This window comes from Triturus cristatus, chromosome 6 (genome assembly GCF_964204655.1).
Source record: "Triturus cristatus chromosome 6, aTriCri1.1, whole genome shotgun sequence".
Taxonomy (NCBI): Eukaryota; Metazoa; Chordata; class Amphibia; order Caudata; family Salamandridae; genus Triturus; species Triturus cristatus.
This window is the reverse complement of record NC_140589.1, coordinates 760,297,177-760,322,351: the sequence shown is the minus strand read 5'-3', so window position 1 is coordinate 760,322,351 and position 25,175 is coordinate 760,297,177. Positions and strand designations below refer to the sequence as shown.

At 43.6% G+C, this 25,175-nt stretch overlaps 1 protein-coding gene across 3 annotated transcripts in view; it reads right to left on the bottom strand.

Moving 5' to 3' along the window:
- Nucleotides 1-25,175, bottom strand: part of FAM184A (family with sequence similarity 184 member A) — a 630,233-nt gene that overhangs the window by 101,728 nt on the left and 503,330 nt on the right. For all 3 annotated transcript variants that reach the window (XM_085611278.1, XM_085611279.1, XM_085611280.1), the window contains exons 10-11: nucleotides 15,687-15,899; nucleotides 14,532-14,685 (exon numbers count right to left, since the gene is read on the bottom strand). In XM_085611278.1, coding sequence (XP_085467404.1) covers nucleotides 14,532-14,685; nucleotides 15,687-15,899 — 367 coding nt within the window. The remainder of the gene's footprint in view (nucleotides 1-14,531; nucleotides 14,686-15,686; nucleotides 15,900-25,175) is intronic.

Sequence of the window (25,175 nt, the reverse complement as noted above, 5' to 3'; positions counted from 1 at the left end):
TTCCATTTTCTGGTCTAATCATCGATTGGAAATATTTCCACCCTCTGTTTGACATAAAATGATCATGTGCAAGCGGGGGTAAGTACAACTTGCAACCCAGTGGTTTTTATCTGCATTGTTTTAAACATTTAAAAATGTGAATTCCCATAGAAGAGACAAAAAGAGTACAAAGTTCCTCAGGTCAAAGAAGAGAAGGTAATAGTTTCAGCAAGAATTGTCGTGTGTCACGGAAAGGGGGAAACCCTTTTGTTGGAACTAGGGCTCTCACACACCCAGCAAGCTAGGTGTCATGCTTCATCATTTGAGCCTGCCCCTCGTCAGGTCGGCGCTGCAATTCCTGACGGGCTCCCAATAATGGGGCTCTTTGGCGGGGATCTTCTGTTCCTGCCAAAGGGTGCTGTGGGGGTAAGGGGCCCTAGACTGTGTAGATGTGGTGTGAGGATAAAATAGGTACTGTTAGTCCACGAAAAAATGTATTTAATGAAGTGGTAAACAGCCTAATTAAAAGAAATGAGAAAATGAGGTGGGGATAGCTACTAGTGGTTATGACGCTAGTTGTGTATGCCCTACACTCAGGAAGATCAACATGTTTCTTGCCTATAAAGCCAGTAAATGGTCACGGCAATTCGTCAGGATCAAAAAACATAAACTATCTACAATGAAGGTATGTGTATTTTACATACCAGAGAGGTGCTCAGGAGTAACCTATGGAAAGATGGGAAACAGAAAAAACACATGACAAAATACCGCACGGTAAATTATACACACACAACAAAATGAGCTGAAATCATCAAGAGTCTCCTGGGGAGTTGCTCCCAGGGGGGTAATGAAAGGTCAAAAATGACGAGACCAACCCAGAGACAGGACTAAGGGCGGAGACAGACAGAGGGGAGGTGCAGCACTCACCTCGTGTACTTGCAAGGAAATCTTGCAGCAGTCTCCGGCGGGTAAAAAAGGACTCAAACTAGAACAAAGATGGGTCCTTAGGTTGTCTTCACATCTGACTGGTTTGAACGACGACATCCCATGGTCCACACTCATTGGTTAAACATAATCCTTACCAGGACCTGAGCCCCCCCTTTCAATACACGATGTGTGTTTACATCTCACACGACTGCTCTGGCAGGTCTTGGTACCTTTAATGCGGACCTCACCTCCTTAGCATTGAGGATAGTGGAGAATACACTATTAAGAGATCATAAGCCACGTAGATCCCTCTTATTTTACTGCAATGAATAGATATATAACACCTGTATCTTATTTTACCTTTATCTGCCACCCTCCCTCTTTTTGTTGTGTGTCTGTCTTCCTGTGCGGATAGTTACCGCTCTGATTTTACACCCCAATTCACGGATAACATCCCCGTAGATTCTATAGGTCTTTGACACTTCATCATGGCCCCCGCGACTGCCGCCGCTATCCCGATTCCTTGGGGTTTAGCCTTGTTGCACACTTTTACCAAGCCTTACCCAGTATCGCTATGGCAACCCGTTCCTTGTCAACTTCCACCCATGTCAACTTCCACCCTTGACACTTCATCATGGCCCCCGCGTCTGCCGCCGCTATCCCGATTCCTTGGGGTTTAGCCTTGTCGCACACTTTTACCCAGCTTTACCCAGTATCGCTATGGCAACCCGTTCCTTGTCAACTTCCACCCATGAAGAATCACTTCCTGACACATACCGGATACCGATAGTCATTTACACTACCCGTTCCAACATGGCCGCACCATAGTTCATTCCCCCACCAATGGGATTGAGACAGCCGGGGTCACGTGACGCATTTGGCGTCTCCCGGGATCCTTATCTGGCCAAGACTTACACTGTCCGGTACCCATCCCAGGTCCGGCGGTAGGGGTAGGTCTTTCATCTCGAGCGTCGAACGACGCAGGTGAGTGCATCGGGCTCTCCGCCGCTCAAACATCCATAAGGTGAGTTTTGCTACACTTAGGGGGTTGTTGGCGCCTCCTTGACTTCAATGACACCACGAGCGAGAACGTCCTGCACTGACCCATCCGCTACCAGGGGCTACGGCGGTTCCCTACTATGTTCATGAGTTTTCCATGACAGTATTGTTATTGACCTCAATGACCATTCGTGTGGCGACACACCGGGGCCCCTGAGTATGAGGGTCACCATGGCTGCACACCATATCGCTCATGTTAGTACCTTTTGAAATATAAGGCGGCCATCACCTTCCTGCACTTCACTCACCCCTTGGATTGCTGGGACGGTCGCGCCATAAAAGGGTTTTGGTCTGTTCATGTTTTTAAAATCCCCTTTCCCGGTTTTTTACCCCAGGACCCACGTTGGAGTCCTTTTTTACCCGCCGGAGACTGCTGCAAGATTTCCTTGCAAGTACACGAGGTGAGTGCTGCACCTCCCCTCTGTCTGTCTCCGCCCTTAGTCCTGTCTCTGGGTTGGTCTCGTCATTTTTGACCTTTCATTACCCCCCTGGGAGCAACTCCCCAGGAGACTCTTGATGATTTCAGCTCATTTTGTTGTGTGTGTATAATTTACCGTGCGGTATTTTGTCATGTGTTTTTTCTGTTTCCCATCTTTCCATAGGTTACTCCTGAGCACCTCTCTGGTATGTAAAACACACATACCTTCATTGTAGATAGTTTATGTTTTTTGATCCTGACGAATTGCCGTGACCATTTACTGGCTTTATAGGCAAGAAACATGTTGATCTTCCTGAGTGTAGGGCATACACAACTAGCGTCATAACCACTAGTAGCTATCCCCACCTCATTTTCTCATTTCTTTTAATTAGGCTGTTTACCACTTCATTAAATACATTTTTTCGTGGACTAACAGTACCTATTTTATCCTCACACCACATCTACACAGTCTAGGGCCCCTTACCCCCACAGCACCCTTCGGCAGGAACAGAAGATCCCCGCCAAAGAGCCCCATTATTGGGAGCCCGTCAGGAATTGCAGCGCCGACCTGACGAGGGGCAGGCTCAAATGATGAAGCATGACACCTAGCTTGCTGGGTGTGTGAGAGCCCTAGTTCCAACAAAAGGGTTTCCCCCTTTCCGTGACACACGACAATTCTTGCTGAAACTATTACCTTCTCTTCTTTGACCTGAGGAACTTTGTACTCTTTTTGTCTCATTAGTCGTTAGGGTACGTACACTGGACCTCGTTAATCTTACCCACTTATCCCTCTTTTTGTTGACACAATTCCCATAGAAGCCCAGGTTCCCACCAGAACCTGGGCTTCTTTAGGAATTCACAGGGTATATTATCAAGCCCATTATTGCCTCTTTAGCAGCAGTTTCCTGCCGCTAAAGCGGCGATAATGTTATCGCCGTTCCTTGATAATATGGCCCCTTGTATGTATGTATTATTTCTTTAGAGCTAGCTAAAATGCTGCAGAGTGCTGTAAATAGTCAAAGTTCAGCATAGAGTTGATGAGTGATAGGAGAAATAACTGGTTTGTGGACTGTTAATGCATTGTGATGTAGTTTTGGGGTGATCCTAATGGGTACAGAGATGTTGTTCCAGATCCAGGGTCCACAGACGGAAAAGACCCGTTGTCTTGTTTTTTCCTTTTGTGCACTTCGTAGACTGCAGTCTGATGGTGTATTGGTGGCGGGTGTTTTGAAAATCATTTGAGATGGTGTGCTTGTATGCAAGGCAAGGGAGTGCTGGTCATGTTGGCTTCATAGATAATGCAGCTTTTGAAGATGGTGCGGGCTGGGAGAAAAGAGTCAATGCAGTTGTCTTGGCAATACAGCCATCTCTAGAGCACAATGTATCAGGGGAGAGACAAATCTCAGGGCACCTACATAATAAGACATTTTTTATGTGTGTAATCCATGCAAATGAAGCAATGCCCTCCTTGGAAAGAAGATCTCTCACAATCTCTAAACGCTTCTCCCTAAGAATTTGTCCTGAGTCATGTATTAAAAAGTAGAGGTCTATGTTGGGCTCGGTGACAGATGCTTAAAAAACACAAATTCCTCATGGAACAAGTAGGAGTAGATTGAGGGAGGATCAATAGGGGTTTAAAAAAACTTTTTTTCTACAATAGACAAACGTTTTACTTCACTCTGCCCCATAATTCAGATTCATATAGTGCAATGCTAAGGCACCATAATTCAGATGAATTTAGTGACAGCTAAAGCTGCTACTTCCGGTTGAAAGATTGCAGTCCAGCAACAGTGGTGGTGAAGATGTTTCAAGACTTTATTTTATTGGTGTGGACCATTTGGCAGATGAAGCAGAACAGAGGCCTAAGTAATCAGTGTCCCTAACTTAAACCAAGGGACTTCATTGAGGCAGAACTTCTTCCTCAAGTTTTGTTTGGGACCTAATGCTAGACTTTAGGCTTCTCAACAATAATAATAATGTTTGATTCAAGGTACAATTGCTCAAACCCTGCACATGATGACTCCAGTCCATTTTCTTTTTGCGCACACAGGACTGAAGCACTGACATGCAATAAAAGGGTGACTTGATCTGAGCTCAGTCTGGGTGTATCACATTGGATCCCTTTTAAACCATCATCAAGACCATTTATATATACAGCAAAAAGAAATGAGGCTAGAGTACAGCCTTCGTGAGCACCTTTAACAGTATCTGATTCCTTGGTCCCAATGCCATCCCGTCCATGGTGATCATATGCTACAATATTTAAATGAAAATTCTAACGATTACTTACAATTAGTAGCCCCAGATCAAACCTAACGCTTTTATAGTTTCAGTCAATCAGGGCCTGTGTGCAACTACAAAAGTAAGTTAATTTTCAAATTGAGAAATACCTGTTTTGCACACCTGGCCTGGCAGTCAGGGTCAAGACTGCATATGTCAGAGTTCAAACTGAGGTGGCATGGTGTGCAAAATAATGATGAAGAACTGGGAGGCTAATATTATTTCAAACATTCAATCACTTTTATGTATACTTCAGTGTGATGCTGTAAATGGGAAGGGGTATGCCCAGACGTGGGTCCCATATACCCTGTGGCACTGGAACCAAGCTGTACCCGACTGATGAGCCCAAATAATGGTGATACCATCTTGGGTTGCTTGTGTTCTATTTCAGTAGGGACCTTGCCTGGCAGTTTGAGCTGGATTGTTCTCACTGGAGCAGGTTCAAAAATGTTTTCCAATGAGGTGGCATGGTGTGCAAAATAACGATGGACTGGGATGTGGCCCCAAGTAATTACCAGTAGCTGAGATTAATCCAAGCATTCCATCCATCACTTTTTTGTATGCTTCAGTGTGATGCTCTAAGTGAAGTAGGTATTACCAGATGTGGGTCTCAAGGATACAGTGCCACTGGAACCAATCTATACACAGCTAATGATCCCTAATAAGTTTGAAACTTGTCTTGGGTTGCTTGTGTTCTGGTTCAGTAAGGACCTGGCTTGGCTGTTCAGGCTAAACTGTTCCCATTGGAGCAAGGCCAAGCCTGACTCGTATATGGTTATATGTGCAAAATAACGATGGACTGAGATGAGGCCGGAGTAAATACCAGTGGCTGAGAATAATTCAAGCATTCCATCCATTTTGTTTGGTATACTTTCTTGTATAGATCCACTGCCACTTTGTCTGGGGCTGGTGCTTTTCCCACTTCAAAGCGGCCAGGGTTCTATTGACCTCTGTCTAAATAGTCTGAACAAGTCTACTTGGTCAAGGGGTTCAAGACTAGGAATAATTGGCAGGTCAGTCATATCATCAGATATATATAGTGCCTTGAAGAGTAGTGACCAAGTTTCTCCTGAAATTGAAGAGGAATTTACGTTAGGACCTGTGGCGTAAAGCCCTTTCACATAAATCTTCAAATGCCTTGGAGTCTTGCCTATATGGCATTGTGTAAGTCTTCTCAACTTTTTGTGGAAGTAGTCTTCCTTCTTTCTTGTTACTAGTGACTTATAAACTAATCAAAGGTCTCAGGATTAGACATAGAAGTACAAAAATGACATGCACAAAAACCTTGTTGGTATAAGTAGGTAGACAACAGGGAGCAGGGTGGGTCAGTGAGGAATCCACAGGCAGATACTGTATACACCAGAAAAAGCGTTACAGAAGGTAAGTAACTTGTTCTTCTGATGGATACATCTGCCCTTGAATTCCTCACCTTTTGAATTGAATCCCCAAGCAGTCCCTCTCCCAGCGGAGGGTGTCCACCTACTCATACCAAAAATTCCTGTAGCACAGAACGTGAATTCTCTCCTCCTCCTTGGAAGGGCGAGGAGGAGAATAGAAAGTGGGTAAAGTGATGGTCTGACCTAGATGAAAAGGGGTGACCACCTTAGGCAGGAAAGCAGCTCTGGTCCTGAGAACCATTATATCTGCATACATGGTTGTAAAAGGAGGCTTAAAACTAAGAGCCTGTAGCTCACTTTCCTTCCTGGAAAGGTAATAGCAATTAGAAAAACAGTCTTGAATGTGAGAAGCTTCAACGGGCAACTATGAAGAGGATCAAAAGGAGACCCCATCAGGAAAGTCAGCTCCAAATTCAAGTCCCACTAAGGCATAATGAAGGGAGTGGGAGGAAACAAATTAGTGAGGCCCTTAATAAACCTCATAACTATGGAAGACTTAAAGAACAAAGGCTGGTCAGGCAAACAAAGGAAGGCAGATAAAGCCGACAAGTAACCCTTAACAGTATCCACAGCAAAACCTTGCTGGGCCAAGGAAAACAAATAGCTAAGAACATCAGATAAATGGGCCTTCAACGGATCAATCGTCTTCTCTCCACACCACCTCACAAATCTGGCCCATCTACAGGAATAAACAGATTTGGTGGAGTGTCTTCAGGCCGATAAAATAACATCCACCACATCCGGTGAGAGAGAGAAAGAATTCAGGTTGCCCCGTTCAATCTCCATTCATCAAGGTGCAGGCTCTGGAGTTGGGGGTGTAGAACCTGCCCCAGCGACTGCGAGTGGAGATCTGCCCTGAGAGGGAGATGGAGGGAAGTGTGCAATGAGAGATTAAGAAGGTCCATGTACCACACCCTTCTTGGCCAATTCGGAGCGATCAATATGACTTGGGCCCCGTTTTGGCAAATTTTCCTCAGAACTCAAGGAATCAAGGGTATCGGAGGAAACGCATGGAGGAGTTGCGAGCCCCAATCCAACTGAAATGCGTCCCCCAACGCATCAGATACTGGAGACTGCAGAACAACGGGCAGTGCACGTTCTCGTGAGTGGCAAACAGCTCCAACTGAGGAAACCCCCACATCCTGAAGATGTGCTGGACCACCTCCGAATGGAGACGCCACTCGTGATCGGCCGAGTACTGTTGACTGAGACTGTCCGTATGCACATTCAGCACTCCGGCCAGATGATTCGCAATCACGCCAATCTGATGGTCCTGAGCCCAGGACCAGAGTTCCAGAGCCTCTCTGCAGAGGCGATACAACCCTACTCTTCCCTGCTTGTTGATGTACCACATCACGGTGGTGTTGTCCTTCAGGACCAGAACGGACTGACCGCGAAGGGAGGGAAGAAAGGCCTTGAGAGCCAAACGTATCACCTGCAATTCTAGAACATTGATGTGAAACAATCTTTCCTCTGGAGACCAAAGGCCTTTGATCTCCAGATTCCCCTGATGAGCTCCACACACCAGAGTCGAGGCATCCGTCATCACTGTGGCCACCGGTGAAGGAGGCTGAAACAACTTCCCTTGAGACAGGTTGCCTGGAACACTCCAACATAACAGATCTGCCGCAGTGTCTCTGGAGATTCTGACCACCTCCTTGGGATCTCCGTTGTGCTTAAACCACTGCCTGCGGGGGCACCACTGGAGTGCCCTCATATATCAGTGTGCATGGTCGACCATCAGTGTGCAGGAAGCGAACAGACCGAGCAGGAGTAAGACCTTCAGGGCTGGAACTTCCGCCTCTCCTTGAAACAACGGAACCATAGTCGGGATATCTAGAATCCTCTGAGGAGGTGGGAATGCATGACTCACAGTAGTATCCAGTAATGCCAGTAAGAACAAGTTGAAAAACAGCGGAGCTGTTATCTGCAGATGATGCAGCACCAACTCTGAAGACTTCGTCATGAGCAGCCAGTCGTCCAGATAGGGGAATACCAGAATCCCTGACCTTCTGAGATGAGCTACAACCACCTCCATCACCTTTGTGAATACTTACGATGCAGAAGTAAAAATGAACGGAAGGACCGCAAATTGGTAATGTTGGGATCCCACTGTAAAAAGGAGATACTTCCGATGCGACCTCAGGATGGGGATATGGAAATACGCATCCTGCAAATCGATCAACACCATTCAGTCTTCATACTGCAGCGCCAGAAGCACCTGAGCTAGGGTCAAAATCTTGAACGTCTCCTGTTTGAGGTAAACATTCAAGACGCCGCGGTCCAGGATCGGTCTCAATCGCCCGTCCCATTTGGGAATCAGGAAATACCGGGTGTAACACCCCTGACCCCTTTCCTGCTCCGGAACCACCTCTATCGCACCTTTCTAAAGCAAGGCCAGGACCTCCTGGTGAAGAAGCAGCAGATGGGTCTCTGAACACCCGCCCTGGCAAGGAGGGTAAGTAGGATGAAATTCCTGGAAAGGAAGCTTGTACCCATTTTCAACAAGATTCAAAACCCAAAGATCTGATGTAACAGATTTCCAATTTTGTAGAAAATGGGACACCCGACCGCCTACAGGACCAACCTGCTCCAAGATGGGGGATTTAGAGCTGTTTCCCTGTGGAACCGGTGGGGGGAACAGGAGAGGAGGAGGAGGAGGAGGAGGAGGAGGAGGAGGACTGTTGCCGAGCAGATCCCCACAAGCGGCCTCTTCCCTTCCCTCTGTATGATTTGTACAGGGGGTTCTGCTGCTCCTGTTGTTGCTGTCAGCCTCGAACGGAATCCCCCTTTCCAAAACCACGAAACCTCCTGTAACCATATCCCCTAGGCTGCGACTGCAGGCAGGGATCTCGCAGTAGCCCTGCTGTCCTTGAAGCATTGCAGAGCTGAATCCGCCTTTGTCCCAAAGAGCCTGGATCCATCGAAAGAAAGATCAAGCAGAGCAGCCTGCACATCCAGAGAAAATCCCTCAACCAGGTGTGCCTCCTGGTAGCCACAAAGGAGACTGCAGTATCGGCGGCAAGAATCTCGACGCCGGGAGATGCCATGATGGTGTCATCGGCATGAAGGGCACGAATAGTGCCTGGGCATATTGTTGGAGGATGCCCAAATTGTATGCAAGCGGACCGACGGGGCCAATCTAACTTGAATCCAATGTCACAGTGAGCACAGGACCCACATCTGGGCATACCCTTTCCACTTAGGGCGACAAAAGCAAAAAGAACAAATGATGGATGGACAATTTGAATATGATTGGGTCCAAACTTTAATGGCATGGTGAGCAAAAACAAAATGGATTTAACCCTGACTTAGGGTGAATGTTTGATTTGTTCAGCATTCCGTCATTCATCTGTTTTTTTGCTGATGTCAGAACAGGCTAGCCCTACCACATACTTAGAAGAAGCAAAAAAACAACCTCTGGGCGCAAATTGTCCTCTGTTTGCAGTGGACACTGACTGGAAAAATACACCAGATTGCAAAAAAATAAAAAACAAAAGCTGTCCTTAACGCAAAATGAAAACACTGACAATTGAGCAGAGAGCATTAGAGAACGACAGGGCCATAAGATGAAATTGCAGCTCAGTTTTACACTGGAAATGTACCGGCCTCTGTTTGAAGAGTAATAAAGGTATCCCCCTGCAGGCTGTTGCAGTGTGTTAATGCACCCATCTGCAAAGGAATGCCTGGGGGTCCCTGGGACCCCTCAGCCCCTCCCGTGGGGTACATTTGAAGGTGCAGTGACTGGGCCTCCCAACAGCTCTTTTGCCTGTGTCCGGGAGTTAAGGCAACGTTTTTCCTCATTTGCATTGGCCAAAGTCATCGTTCAGAGCTAGTCAGAAATATTTGACTTCAGTGTTGTCAGATTTACATGCCGTTTCGGAATGAAAATGTGTACTGACCTTTACATTAAATATAAAGAGTTATAGGTTAATCTGCCGTTGAGTGGAGATGCATGTATCATAATGATTTAAGCCGGATTGCTCATATAAACCGGGAAAGGCATGGTACAAGCATGTCCTCACACCATGTGACATTGCACCATTTAAGGGTGCAGATGAGGGAATAGGAGGAAGCACCCATAATACACCTTTGTCCCATGTAGATATCAGGATACGGAGGAGAACATATTAATAGATGAAGAACTTAAGTTGAATTTGAAGGAGGCTCTCTGTAACCTCAGCTTTGTACAAACAGAACAATAAATAATGACATACCACCTGCCCCTCTGTAGCCGCCTACATTATCCACTATACCTTGGACAGCAATGCCGATACAGCGATTTGACCGACTAGAAGATCTCAGCATGATCTTCGTATAGTCAGTCATTCAATACCTGAATTTGTGATGCCAAATAGTATTGGCAGAGGTCGGCCATACTCATACCTCTGTCATAGAGGGATTAGGTGCATTTGTTGAATGTGATACAGGCAGTTTGATTCCACTAGAGAAAGGAATGCACTTTGCCTGTCAGGTCTCAATCTAAGTCTGCAGTACCAGCAAGTGGAAATTATGTAGGACATACAGGAATCTTGGTAAGACCATCATTTAAAAGAGAGCCACTCAGGCATGATTGGTAAGGGGGGGCTAACATACTCAGCTCCTTCTGTGACAAAGCCAACAGTGAGCAAGATTAAGACTCCATGTAAACCCTGGCTCCAATGCAATATGCATTCCCAGGACCTGGAAGCTGAGTCTTCAGACAGGAAGGCTTTGTAAAGCTGAGTTTCAGGCCAAAAGTCACACCATAAATTTTTAACATTTGGATCAGTCAAGGGCCTATATCAAGGGATCGACACATTAAAAGAAATCTCATTGGCATTGAGGGAAATCAGGTACCTCAAGCCACCATACCAGCAGAATGTGCATACCTGCGCATCACATCGCTCCCATGCAGCCAGGGTTTTTTTTGACAGGCGAGGAGGAGGTGCTAAATGGGCCAGCCCTGCCTGGGATGAATTTATAGAACATTCACAAAGGACAGGAAGCGGAGCCCAAATCCCATATGAAGAAGTACTCTCAACAAGATCGATCAATCAAGGGAATCAAGGGAATCGAATGCTTTTTCAAAATCTATGAGCATGAGTGCAGTGGGGTCCCCAAACCTATGGAGTTACGCCAGCGAGATGTGCACCCTGTGCATGCAGTCAGGTGCTGCGACGGTGGCTAAAACCACAATGATCAGGGTTAACAAGAGAGGTAACCACTTGCAAAAGCCTGTAGGCCAGAACCTTGGCACTGACTTTGATCTCAATGTTTATGAGCAAGATAGGGCAATATCAAGAGCATTGATCCATGTCCAGCTATATGAATGATCATGATTGTGCATTAAGTTCAGAAGGAAACAGACCCTTCTCTATGACTTCTCGATTCATAATCAGTAAGTGGGGAGATTGATGATGATGATGAGAGAAACTTATTGAGCGCAACAAATACCCTGGGGTGTCTAGATTTGATCAAATCGAGTTTGTTATAATATTCAATTGGGAACCAATCTGGGCCTGATGTCTACCCTGATTTCATATCTTAAAGAGCTGCCCAATCATCTTTACTTAGACAGCTGGACTAGACTGACTGTCAGCAGTGAGGGGGCTGAAGCTTTCACGGACAGATCACTGGTGCTGGGCATACAGGTCCCTATAACAAAAGCAATCTCTGCCGCTATACTGATCTGTTTCCCTGCTGGGTCCTGTAGTTTAGGGATCGCTTTGCTCTACTGGCTGACAACCAGATATGTAATCTCCAGTTAAATCTCTGGTTGCCTGCCACTAAAGCAGTTTTGCAGATTTCTCTCCACACTCATAGTTTTGTCTGCTTGAAGACAGCCAGCACTGCCGAGCTTCCTCTAAGCCTGGTGTAGTGAAGCCCTGTTGGTAGATAGAGCTGAATTCTCTCATCCATCTTAACAAGGTATTCACAATGGAGTGCGAGAACCCTCATCGCCAGCACAGACACCTACCATTTTTTCTCTTAAGCTTTACTTCTCAAGAAGGATTTTGCCTTTCCATGTATGGTGGATCCTCCTGTAGCCTCTAGAGTCCACATGCCTTCCACCGAACCCGCATTGATTTCACAATAGGTTTCCAGTTCTTGTAATATGTTCTGCAGGCATTCCATATCAACAGTGCACCACACGTTCATATGCCAGTCTGGGTGACAACTCTTAAGGTTTCCTCATTCTAATCATAACTGCTTCCATGCAGTTCCATGCAAGCTTCAATGTGCTGCTCAAATATGGATATATTCAGCTGCACATTGGTGTGATATTCACCAGACAACGAATAGGCCCAGGACGTTTGGCCAGTCAGCCAACACAGGGCACTTCCGCGGCTTTGCTGTCCTAGCTCCATTGGATTCTAATGCAGGGTTGAACACTGCATTCAAATCCACACCTCTGATGGTGAGACCTTGGGGTAGTGCAGAGACCTCCCTGACATCTTGTGTTATGTGGAAATACTATATTGCTGCTGAAGAGTGAGCCGAAAAGGAAGGGCATACGAAGAGAAGGGTGCAACACTGGAAGTGTTTAATTTAGCTCTGGCCCAAGGCTTCCTCCAAGGCAGGATTTCAAGGGCCAGAGGGTCCACAGTTTGGCAGTTCTTCCATCTATGTTTCAGTCTTCGTCAGCTCCCTTCCATCTCCGAGGAGTGTAGTGAGGAGGGATTTTGATTGGGTGAGTCTTCGCAGTTTGCTGTTGCCAGCGTGGTTGTTGCTGCCGGAGGTATGAGCATCTTCCACAAGTGGGGAGAGGGTTGTATTTCAGGTCTTCCTTTGCCGTAACTAGTGCTTAATTTGAGCCAGTGGTTGCAGGTGTGGCCCACCGGCACAAATTTTTGGGGACCCTAAATTATTTTTCCTCATCACGCTTTGACCCAGAGCAAGAAAGAAAATTAGACATAAGGGGGAAAAGGAGGAAAAAAAGACGGTAAAATGTTAACAAAGGGAGAAACAAGGGATATGAAGTGTTGGTGGAATAAAAGGATATGGGGTGGAATCAAGAGTACGCAGCCTTGGTATTCGGCACCCTGACATTCAATAGTGTGGGCCGCGGGCTTCTGAGCAAAACCTTGGACCCTAGCACGTATTCTTTTACAAATGAAGCACTATCTGCAACCCAGTCCCAGGCTGTCTCAGTAGTATCGAAGTAGAAGGAAGGAGAGTTGTGGAGTACTTTAAGTCTGGCTAGGAACATAAGCATGTATGTAAGAAACATCACCTGGAGCATCTGTTTCACAAGTTTGAATGATTTTCTTTGTTTCTGAACCAGGTGGGTATTATTTGGAAAAAGTAGGATATGGGTGGGTTGAAAAGAAAGGTTCCCCATTGCTCTTGCACCTTTAAGGATCTCATCCCTATCTTTATAGTTTAATACTTTAGTGATGAGAGGCTGAGGGGAGCACCTGGTGAAGGACACTGCATCAGAGCTTGATGGACTCTTTCTAGGGGGAAGCAGAGCAACAGTTCAGAGAGGTTTCTCTAAAAGTGGTGTATACCGCCAAAGTTCTGCAGCAACTTCTGTCTCATCGTGGTTATCATTACTAAGGACACACCAACTTAGAAATGAATGCATTCTATTCCTCCTACAGCAATGAATAATTTATAGAATTATAGATGCACCATTTAAATAATGGGGATCATTTTCACCGAGTAGTTTTGACTGACAAATTAACAACTCAAGCAAAGCTCCAGTTTTCTATGCTGTTCCTCGGAAGCCTGAAGTGAAAAAATACCCATTATTCACTGCAACCCAACTACAATTTTCTGTGATGTAAGGCCCACTCAAATCATCTGCACCACTGTCATCGAATAAGACAACCTGGCATCCTGCCACCCAACCTCTTCACCAACCCCTTCACACCCAAATCTGAAAAACCAACTTAGTGTTCTGCCACCCACTCACACCATCCATTCTTAAATCCACTCACCTCCCCCCGAATATATAATAATAATAATACCCAGTCTCCTGCAATGCATCCACACCTCTCTCTATGCCAACTCCCTCCTTTCCACACCAAGGTTGTGCTCTCTGCTTTCCATTAGAGAACAGAACCATTGCACAATGGAAGGCTCTCTTGCAAGGCCTCTCAGCTGCAGCCTCGAATTCCTTTATGTTGAAGCAACTGTAGCTACATCATAGCTGTGAATAACCTGATATAGAATCTGTCAGTGACATATATTTGTATCAGTGACAGACATGCATAATAAACTCTTTTGCTCACCTCAAGATGCTAGCGGCTTCCATTTCGCTGAAAAGTTCATTTCATCCTGTTCATTAATTTAAGAACTTCCTCTCACAATCTGCCAATCTGCTTTATAGTTTATCAAGCAATTGCCTCAGGTCTCTGCTTGAGCAACTGTAAAACTGCCTCCTGAAGTGGCAACAAAACCATGCTCCTAGCTGAACAACTAACCAAAGTCACAAATCCCATTAGCCTTCGTTTGACACAGTGACAATGCTATGAAGTAGTTACCTAGCATGGCTTTCCCGTCATCTTCCAGCTCAAAACGCAGAGTTTGATGTTCTTGCTCCATTTCTAACCGGAGAGACTCCATGGCCTGCCTATGAGCCTCTTTTACACTCTGAAGTTCCTTTACATGTTCCTGCTGGAAACGATCTTCAAATTCCTGCGAAATTAGAACGTATGAACCCAATTTATAAGAAGCAACAAAAATATGCATAAAAGCAACATTCACTTCTTAGGTTACAGTGCTACTCTAATGGATTACAGATAATTTGCTGATCACCTCATGAGAGCTCCATATTAAGAATAATTTTTATTTATTGGGCTTGAGTAAAGCAAGCATTGACAACTTTGCTATTTTCTTATCTAGCACCTTCAAGAACTTAAAGAGGTTGATTCAGAAACAGGAAACCTACTCATCACACACTATGACTATAACGTGTAGATCTCAGACTTTTAGGGGATGCACAAAAATACTCAGAGAAACCTATGCAAGATGTTGACATCTAAGTACACCACTGCCGCCCCACACTTACAGGTGCTCGACCTGCATTGGTACAAGATTTTTTCCTCAATCTAACAAAATGTGGGTGTGGTCAGAAAACTGTTCTGCACCATTTGCACACTTGTTCTAATTTGTTTTGGGAGCAAGTGCCGGCTGGGTGGAATAAACACTGGGATGGTTTATGAATTTTAGAACGTTTTTGGAGTTTATCACCTTCTTAAAGCCACCAGCTATCTTTCTGATTGAATCACCCATGATCCTTCCCAGTTCCTGGTCTAAACTTCTGACTATAGTAAATCAGCCATATTTGCGATTGAGTTCTCTAGCGTCATATTAGCTTGGTGGTGGTAAATGTGTTGTTTTGTGTATCTACATTGTATTTTGATGCAAAAAATATATAACGCGGGTCAATAATCTATTCTCCACAAATTCTAAACATAAATTCAACACATAAATGGTTTAAACACAAATAATTATGCACTTTAAAAAATCCAATAAGGTTTTACTAAACATTTGCTTTGTCCTATAGGTTACGTCAAGCTTACTCAAGTGCGGTGCAATTGCTATAGTAATGGTGTAAGTGCCAAGTGGCTTGCATGCATTCTGTTAGAGGTAAAAAAGAGAGAAGAGTAGCAGCATGGTATAAAAGATGTACATGCCTTTTGTTCTAGATGTTTGGATCCTTCCAGGTTCTGGAATGCAATTTCATGTGCTTCTTGCATGGATTTCTGCTTTTGCTGATGTTCTTCTTCGAGTAGCTGCATTTCCCGGGTAAGGCGCTGCCGTTCCTGACTGAACTGGGCATGGAGCTGCTGCATTGACGTCTGCGACTGGGAGAGCTGCATCTCAAGGTTCTGTTTGAGCAGGGAAATCTAAGCCAGGAACAGGAGAACACCAGAGGATAAATGAAATGAGCACAAAAGGAAAATCAATACATAATTTTAGGATTTAACGTTTATGATCTTTGCATTCAGAGACATGTTTTTCTAAAATAGATTTGAAGCTCAAAGCATGAAATCAGCACACCGGCATCATATGTTATAGTTTATAAGGACTTAATACTACCACCTACAGATTTTATCTCTTACTTCAATAAGCAATAGCTCAGGATGACGTTGGCAAGACAAGCAAATTCTAAAAAAAGGGCATTCTTCCAGCCACTGTGTTAAAGCAAGCCATGCAGCTGTACCTCATTGTCACAGAACATAACAGCAACAGCAGAATGTACAATTCATTCAATCTACCCCTTATGCGGCGAAAAAATATATTTTGTGCTTTGTTATTATCTTATCATGACTTGAAAAATCAAAACAACTCTTTTGGGCACAGCTAACCAAAGCCTGCCCACTAATAGACAGAATATACTGAAAAGCCACAAAATATAATAGTTAATAATAACCTAGAGAGAGAACAGAGTGCATTATATCCTATGGCACTTGTAATAAGGCAGACAGGATATCCATCACATTTGTGACCAAGTACCATCCGCCAAACTGTCAATCAGACCCTCAGTCATAAACAGGAACCTTCAAACCCTTAGCTGAACATAAAACATAGTTAACACTATTACAGCACGGCTACCATGGCATGAAAACAAAAATAATGGTCCATGAATCCCTCTACAGAATGACGGGAGTAACAGTTGGTATAATATCCTATATAGACAAAAGGCCCTAAACTCTTTCATGGAGTGATGGGGGGTGATTGTGATTTTGGTGGATAGTTTGGACACAATACCAGATTAACTGCTCACTTCCTCAAAGTCCCGTGCACTCACGTTGTTCATAAACAACACTATGGATGGTACGGGAAACTGGAGCAAAAGCTTTGAAAGAGAGAACAATGATGAACCTGTGTTCCTACCATGCACCGTCTAGGTTATTCACCTCTGTTTCTTAAAAACTGTTCAATGAGCAGAATATGTTATCAGCTTCCAAGCTATACTGACAGAAAGGTCTGTCCCTCTAAGCAAGTGTTCCTTAAGACGAGAAGTGCAGAATTCAGCACAGACGTGCACCTTATTTTTACCCTTACTTCATTTACACCATTTTAAATGTTTTGAGAGGTACAGAAGCAGGAAATAAACAGGACAAGGGCAATCCCCAGCTTAAAACCTTTGCTGCCGTACCGCAAAAAATAATTGATGATTAAATGGTATAAAAAATATAGTTTATTTCTATACTTCGCATCAAGATATATCTTCATGAAAGTTTGTCGTCTTCAGTCACTGAAAAATCCATTTGAAACACAATAGATTCCCTACCAACAGAAGGAAATGAAAGACTAAGGCAAAGCAACAGGTATAAATTAATTAAAAACAAAGGGGACACAAGTATGGACACCAAGAAGAACACACACAATGCCATGTAGCAGTGTCTGTAGAAGACAAGCCAGACAGTCTGGGTCACCATCTTTAAGGTTTCATGGACGGGCCCACTCTCTTGAAAAAACAGTGATTGATCTGGAAGGTGGATCTCAGGACAGAATAGCTTTCAACGACAACACAGGAGGCAGGCAAGCCGGCAACAGATGTCATAGACACCTGCCCTCATTGTTATTTCCATCATAAGGAACAAAGAGATTGGAAGTATTGATAGCGAGTGATTTAGTGAGTGGAATACTTATAAGTGCAAAAATTGCACAAAGGCATCTTGAAACTAGGACTGACTGATAGAAAAGACAGTGTTTACAGTAAGCCTTTAACAAAATAAGTGGGATTTCAGAAACTTATGGAAACTAGTGTGCTGAATCATCTTTTATAGGAACAAAGAGAGCCTGTTCCAGATCTAGGAGACAATGATGGAAAAAGCCTTCGCAGCAAGCTGGGAACGTTTAAAATGTGGAACTGTGAATAAGAGAAGAGAACCTGTCTGAAGAGTAATGGGACATTTGGTCAAAGTCTGGCACGAACAGAAGTTGGGCCCTATAGGAAATGCATCTTTTTGCATGACCCCCAGCCCCAATTTTTGTGGACTGATGCTGCTGTTTTTTTTACTCTGTACACTGTGACTCTGCTAACCAGACCACATGGGACTCTGCTAACCAGACCACAGTGCAAGTCCTTATTATTTGCTTTGCAGTGTACCCATGGCCAATAAGTTAAATGGCACCACTAACATTACAATGCAAAACATGTCTGCAGACCTACCACTGTAGCCTGTCTGTGCAGTTGTAAAACTGCTATTTTGACCTGCCAAAAGAATCCCTTTGAACAGGTATAACCCTCCTTTAAAATATTAATAAGTCACCAGTAAGTAGGTCTCAAATGCCCATTGGGCAGGGTGCATGGTATTTAAAAGTAGGACATTCACATTTTTAATGTTAAACATGTTCTTACAGTGACAAGGCTAAAAGCTTTTTTCACTGTAGCAGAGCTAGCCATTCCAACGCAAAGCACTGGGATACAATATTACAATTATTAATGCTATCTCAGCTTAGGAAACAACTACGAAGTCTATTCTTGGAATTTTTAAAATATTAATAACAAGCCAAATCCATTGGTAAAGCAAGATTTGCAGCAAATAATATGCAAATGTTACTTTTAAAAAGTCACCTTTTATCTCCTAAAACCTCTAGAAGCTCATTTGCAGAAGCTTCCAGCTGTCACCAGAAACTAAATAGCCCTTTTGATGAAATGTGAACTTGCTCCCAGTGCTGACACAAAGGATTTGGGTGTGGGGAGATATCTGTCCTCTGACAGGATGACCATTTTGGCTGTGCTGAGAATGTTAACTTCAAAGAGGCCTACTCAGTTACAGGCAGATGTAGTTAACAGTTAGGCCTGCTCCCTCCTGTGTCCTAGTCAGTCAGGCAGGAATCCCTATCGGAGAGGAGCTGCCCAGAGAACCAGTTTTGAGTGATCACAGAGGATTGGTTGCTCAGTTCTCTGGCCTCTCTGAGATTGTTTGGAGTAGGGCACACATAAACTGCTGCAAACGTGGGTGGAATTACCCCTGGGAACCTTTTCCGCATGGGTTAGGGAGGGACCAGGAGTCACCCCCACCAAGAAAGTGCCAAGAATATATGTGGCACCCTTGGGCACCCTCTTCAGAACACTACTGGACCTATGAAAGACAAAAGAGGACTGTACCTGCTGTTGGGACCCGAAAGGATGGACCTTCTCCCACTTGTACCCGGGATAAACAAGTGGACTCCAAGGGTCAGCTGGCTGACCTCCTTTTATGCTACAGGGACACAAAAAGCTGCTAGAAAGCCCTTTTCCTGAAGGGAGCAGTTGACCAGTTTAAACTGGACCTGCTTTGGAACCGACTGGTGGTTCATGCTGGAGTCGTGACCCCGAAGTGCTGCTCGAAAGGTCCTCAGACTTTGGCTGTGTCAAAGTGTACTTCTCCTAACATCCTGAAAAACCTGGGATTTAGAAACTTTTTTGCTCCAACGACCTCCGGAGGACTAGGACAAAAATGGCGAGTCTATCCAACGAAGATGTTTAAGCATGTGGGCCAAAGATTCAGGCTATCCCCATTCAAAGCTGTTCTGCAGCAGCACATCTATTTTCACAGGACGTCGTGGCGAAGGTATCTGACCTCATGGAGCCCTGTTTGGCAACGGCTTGAAGCCTTGCCTCGCTGGAGGAATCCAAGCTTCGGAAAAGTGCCTAAGACCAAACGTTTAAATCTTCACTGAGCGAAGGTGCCAAAAGTATCGGGCAGGTGAGGGACCTTCTTTGGGAGCACATTCTGAATTTCTCCAGCTCTGAGCTTTCCCACCAAAACTCAATTGCTTTGTCAGGACCTCGTCCAATGGCCATGCAGACTCATGGAGCTCCTCTTGGCCACAGCCTGCTGCCTTGCCCTGCTAAGGATTTTGACTTCCATTTCAGAGACTACGTAAGAAGGTAAAACTTCTGACCGGAACAAATCTGGTTTCTGTATCCGGCCTGAGCTCCACTGCGGTCAGCCTGAAATCGCACCCAGGTTGAAATGCAACCAGATGACTGAAGTTGGTGCGTAACACTTTTTGGCACTATTTTCATTTAAAATGTTAACAGTTGATATTGCTGGTTCCCCTTTTTGGATTTTTGTTGTTTTGGTGTAATTTTGTTCATTAAAATATTCTTTATTTTTATAAATTGGAATGGTATTTTTATTGTTCTGTGCTTTTGATGTTTTAACTGCTTTGGAACTTCTAAATTCTTTATCCATTTCCTTAAGTTAAGCCTGTCTGTTCTATGCTATACCTACAAGGGGTTGAGCTCAGGTTTAAATTATTGAAACTTGACTGGACTTAACAAGAAAAGTGACTAATGGACTACCATCCACCCCTTGTAATAATCCACTTTCTCACAAGCCCCAATGCATGCAACGCACGCTGATCTAAACAAGCTGCTTTCAAATGGACCTACTGTGCCACAGGACCAAATGGAGAGAACAGCAACAATCATGGTCAAAAATAACCATGGTTGCCTGGCCAACATATTTTGGACCAACTGAATCTCATTATCGTGGAATTAAGTAAACCCAAGTTAGCAAATGTTGCAATAATGTAATCTAGACAAAACTGCAGCTCCCACCATAGGTCATGCAAATGTTGGGAAATTAGGAGTAGTATCTTTTTCTACAGTCTGATTTGATGAAAACACGTGTAGGCCTGTCAATATACACTTCTGACAATGAATTATAAAACCATAGTCTGGAAGGCGTAACATGGTCATCATTGGCTGGTGCGCCGTGAGCTATTCCTCTGGAACACTTCCGTTTCCACAGCATGAGAAACTGCTTCAGATATCTGGATCAGGTAAGACAACATCTCAAAATGGAGAGTTCGCCAGTCCTACTAAGTGTTTGACCATATTATGTTGCTTGCTTGCCTTGTTTCTCGGCTCCCTATACCCCGTCTCTAGAAGTTTAGGAGATATTCCACAGGACGGAATTTTTTGTACACCGTAGCAGCTTGATTGCACAGTGCAGTGATCTATGTGCACCGAACGTTGCTGCCCTTTTAGCGTATTTACACTTAAAGACAATCTATGTGTATCATTTACACAATATTCCAGCCCAGAAATTGAGACATTTTTATTATCATGATTTTAGGAGGATTGTGATTTGACTGTTTACTGGCCATAAGTATCTGAGAGATCTGAGTGAGCCTTTCTCATTTTAGTAACCTCTTGAATGTCTGATTTGTGCGCATTGTTTTTCAGAACTGGTCTGCTATGTAAGAGGGCAGTTTAGAGTTTGGGTTAGCATAGTCTCTTTTTCTCTACTTACTCTCAGCTGGTGTGCCTCTTGATTAATAGATTTAATTCATAGTTGTTTTCCGTGGAAAATTCCTTAAGACAAGATTGTAGATTTCTTAAAAGATCTGTTTTCTGAAGTTACAGCCCATTCTAACAAATGCAATAATTCTGTAGCTTGTTGTGTGATTGATTATTTAGAAAATGTAAGCTTCTAAAATTCCAGAGGGAATAAATTAAGGTTTTCCTTGTGTTTGTTTTTGTTAGGAATGCTGCAGTGCATATTTTAAATCCAATTGGGGTGTGGTTTATCGCACTCCTGAATGTATTCCGTGTAATCTGATTTGTTCAGGTAGTGGGTGCCGTACTGGTGAACCCTTCTGGGCGCAAGGGTGGGTAACAATAAGATCACGGGCGTTGTCTCCTGTAAGAGTAACGTCTCCAAGTAGGCACTCCTCAGAAAAAATCTCAACAAAATTTCAACAAAATTCCATGAAAAAGTCTTGAACTTGCTTTTGTACGATTGTTTAATATCATTTAGTTAGGTTCCATGCTATTATATTCATAGTACATGGTGACTCGTGTATTTCGTTTCACTTATATTCTGGAACCTAACTAAATGATATTAAACAATCGTACAAAAGCAAGTTCAAGACTTTTTCATGGAATTTTGTTGAAATTTTGTTGAGATTTTTTCTGAGGAGTGCCTACTTGGAGACGTTACTCTTACAGGAGACAACGCTCGTGATCGCAGTGCATATTTGGCCATCTAAGCAGCATGGGAAAAGAGACAGCCTTTTTTCAGGTAATTGATAATTGTATTATAACATCCGTGTTTTAGAAATAACGGAGTTCTAAGCTAAAGACTAATATTCTTCTTTGCAGGGATATTGCAGAAGAATTGTTCATATCATTCTAGAGTCACAGTGTTCTTTAGCTGTTCGATTCTTCGGCAAAATCTCATACCCCGCGATCCCAAACCATTCACAGGACAGTCAGTAATATATATATATAGTGATGCAGATACATGAGAGAGAGGAACATTGACAAATTGACCGTGTTTCCATAAGAGCAACTAACAAAAAAGCTAGTGACCATTGTTGATTTATGAAAAGATCACAGAGCTCACCTGTTCTCCCTGAGAAACCAGCTTTTCAAAGCAAAAACTAATATTCTTAACCTTGTAGAAAGGAAACGCAGGAGATCCAATATTACTGGAACAAAGAGTGTGGCTCCACAAGCTATTGTGCCCAGAAATAATACTTAAATTTTGTCTGCATTGAGCTTTAGCGGATTACTATTCATACAGGCCGGGATAGCAGATAATACCAGATGACGAGTATGAGGAGGCACAGATGGTCTACTGAATTGCAGAATAAGCTGGGTATCATCGGGATAAGAATTGAACCCATATAAAATGATCTAATAATGGTCCCCAGTAGTTGTATCTATATAATGCAGATGGGGAATACGGAAAAGCCCTGTGAACCTCCGCAACAGACTAGCACTGGCTAGGAGAGAAATGGTGGTAGAGCAAATACCAGACTCTGATCACTAAGAAAGGAAGAGAACCAACAGATGCCCACTTCATGCAAGCCTACTACCATCAAACACTAGATCAAGATGAAGTAATCCACGGTGTCAAAGGTGGAGCAAAGGTCTGAAAAAAAGGACAAGCAGAATGGAAAATGTACATGCTCAATCTAAGGTCATCCCGGACTGTGGCCAGGGTGGTTTTATCATAGATCATCTGAATCTTCCCTGTGAATTAAGTATACTGTTTATCAAAGAGGATTTGAGAGTGAGGAATGGAATTACCAATGCCACAAAGGGAAGGAAGATTGCCTTACAGTCACAATCAGAGCATTAGTTGATTTCGAAGCTAGAGCAATTTTATCGCTTAAAATTATGGAATGTGAGTGACAAGGACACACTTTGTATTGTCCCAATTGCAAAAGGTAAATGAACTAGGATTCTTCAGAATAAAAGAGGTGGCCTTTGAATTCAGCCTGCTTTGTTGCTAATCTATCGGCCTTAAAGTCAGTAGTAAACCCCCAATTTTGTGGTCTACTCCATCGGCAGGCCTTTCCAGAAAAAGGTTATACTTGGTCTGAGCACACACTAGTAGTGTCAGTAAAGAGTTGTAGCAGAAATTCAGGTTTAGCAGCAGGGAAGACAGTAGCAGAGAGCTGTCCAAATTTAGCTGTAGGCCATTCCACATTATGCCCTTTAAGAATGGTTGAAAGAATAGTTTTTAGGAGCAGGAAGTGGTTCCACGGTCTACTGCCTACTCTTAATGAATGAAAAGAAACTTTTCATTTTTTTTAGGAAACACATCCCATTTTCCTTTAAGGAACACAGACAGCATTAAAAAAATGATTGCTTTATTTGAAAGCAATCACAGACATTGTGGTTTACTGAAACTAGCAGGCCACCAACCCTGTGATTTTTGAGATTCCCAGGGGGTCGCAAACTGAGACCTACCACATTAATATTCATGAGATAGGTCTTTTTGCAACATAATGAGAAACGCAAAATGTATAAAACACACTTTTGTACATTAGTGTTTGCGATTACCATATAGCCATCTGGCCCTGTGTGACCTAACTGAGATTATGTCCTGACCAAGAAAAGGTAGCATGGAAAAAGATGTTAAATAGAACAAAAATCATTCATCTGCACCAAAGCCTTAACAGTTTAGTTCTACTAAATGTAGTGGTACAAAAATGAGACCTAGGGCATAGTCAGCTGTAAGGGTCACTCTCTTTAGCCCTTGAGAGAGCTACAGAACAAAGGAAATACAGAGAAAGTGGTTCTCTGACCTGTTAGATGGGCCTCAAACAAAACGTTAAAGTCTTAAACGACATAAGCTTTACACAAATTTATAGCCAAAATGCCTAAGAGCTCGATGAGTTTGTATGCCAAAGCTCGAGGGGCAGAGGAGGGAACTGTATGCCAGCACAAATAATATGCAGTAAGTTTGCAAGGTCAAATTGTTTTTAAAAATCAGGAACTCCTTCAGTGGTACTTCAAGAATGTTTGTGTAAGCAACATCCTGGTGTGATTTAAAGATAAATGTGATCCAAGTCCCCTCAATGCGATGATCACAGGATAATATCCTATAACCAATAGGGATGGATAAGACAATATCAGGACCTGAGGACTCACTGTGCCAGGGTTCTAGAATAAACTGTCACGCTGGTAGTCTGAGAGGAGAACTGTTGCCCGAACAGTGCATGTGTTAAATAGGGCAGATATAACATGCGAAAAATGTAAATGGGACATCAAAGAAGCCTTGGTAGAAGAAAGGAAACATATGCAAACAGATCCTCAGCTCCAATGTACGTGCACAAATGGCTGAAAAGAGGTCCTTGATGCATACTTCTCATGATACAAATTACTGATGGCAATGTTATGCCGTCTGCTAAGTATTGGCATGGACAGGCTTGCCTTAAATGTGCCTTTCGAACAGCATTTATGCATCTAAGAAATTAAGTCAATCTTTCGCCAATGCAAATAATAAAAACACCCTTATACTTAATTGTGATCAAGTGAAATGATCCTTCGTCAGCTGCATATTGCCAACAGATCTATGTGCTTAATACTAAACCACCACAAATCAGATTTTTAGGTAATAAAATAAGGGGAGAGATGAAGAATCAGCCCTTGTGTCAGGGATGGAATGTTTCCCATCCGTGGTACATGCAGGATTCCGGCCTGATCAAGGATAAGAGATCCCAAGCAACGCCTATGGAACACCTACTCACGGTAGAGTAACTCAATTCAGTGTTGCATTACTCCAGATTTTGAAGCCACTCAGAGCAATGCAAAATGACATTGAGTGGCTTCAAAAATCTAACTTAGAGGTTTGTGTCATGCATGTACCATGTTACATGGTGCAAATGTGACACAATCCTCTCAGAAATGAGCCCCTTGTTGAAAACATCACATTTGG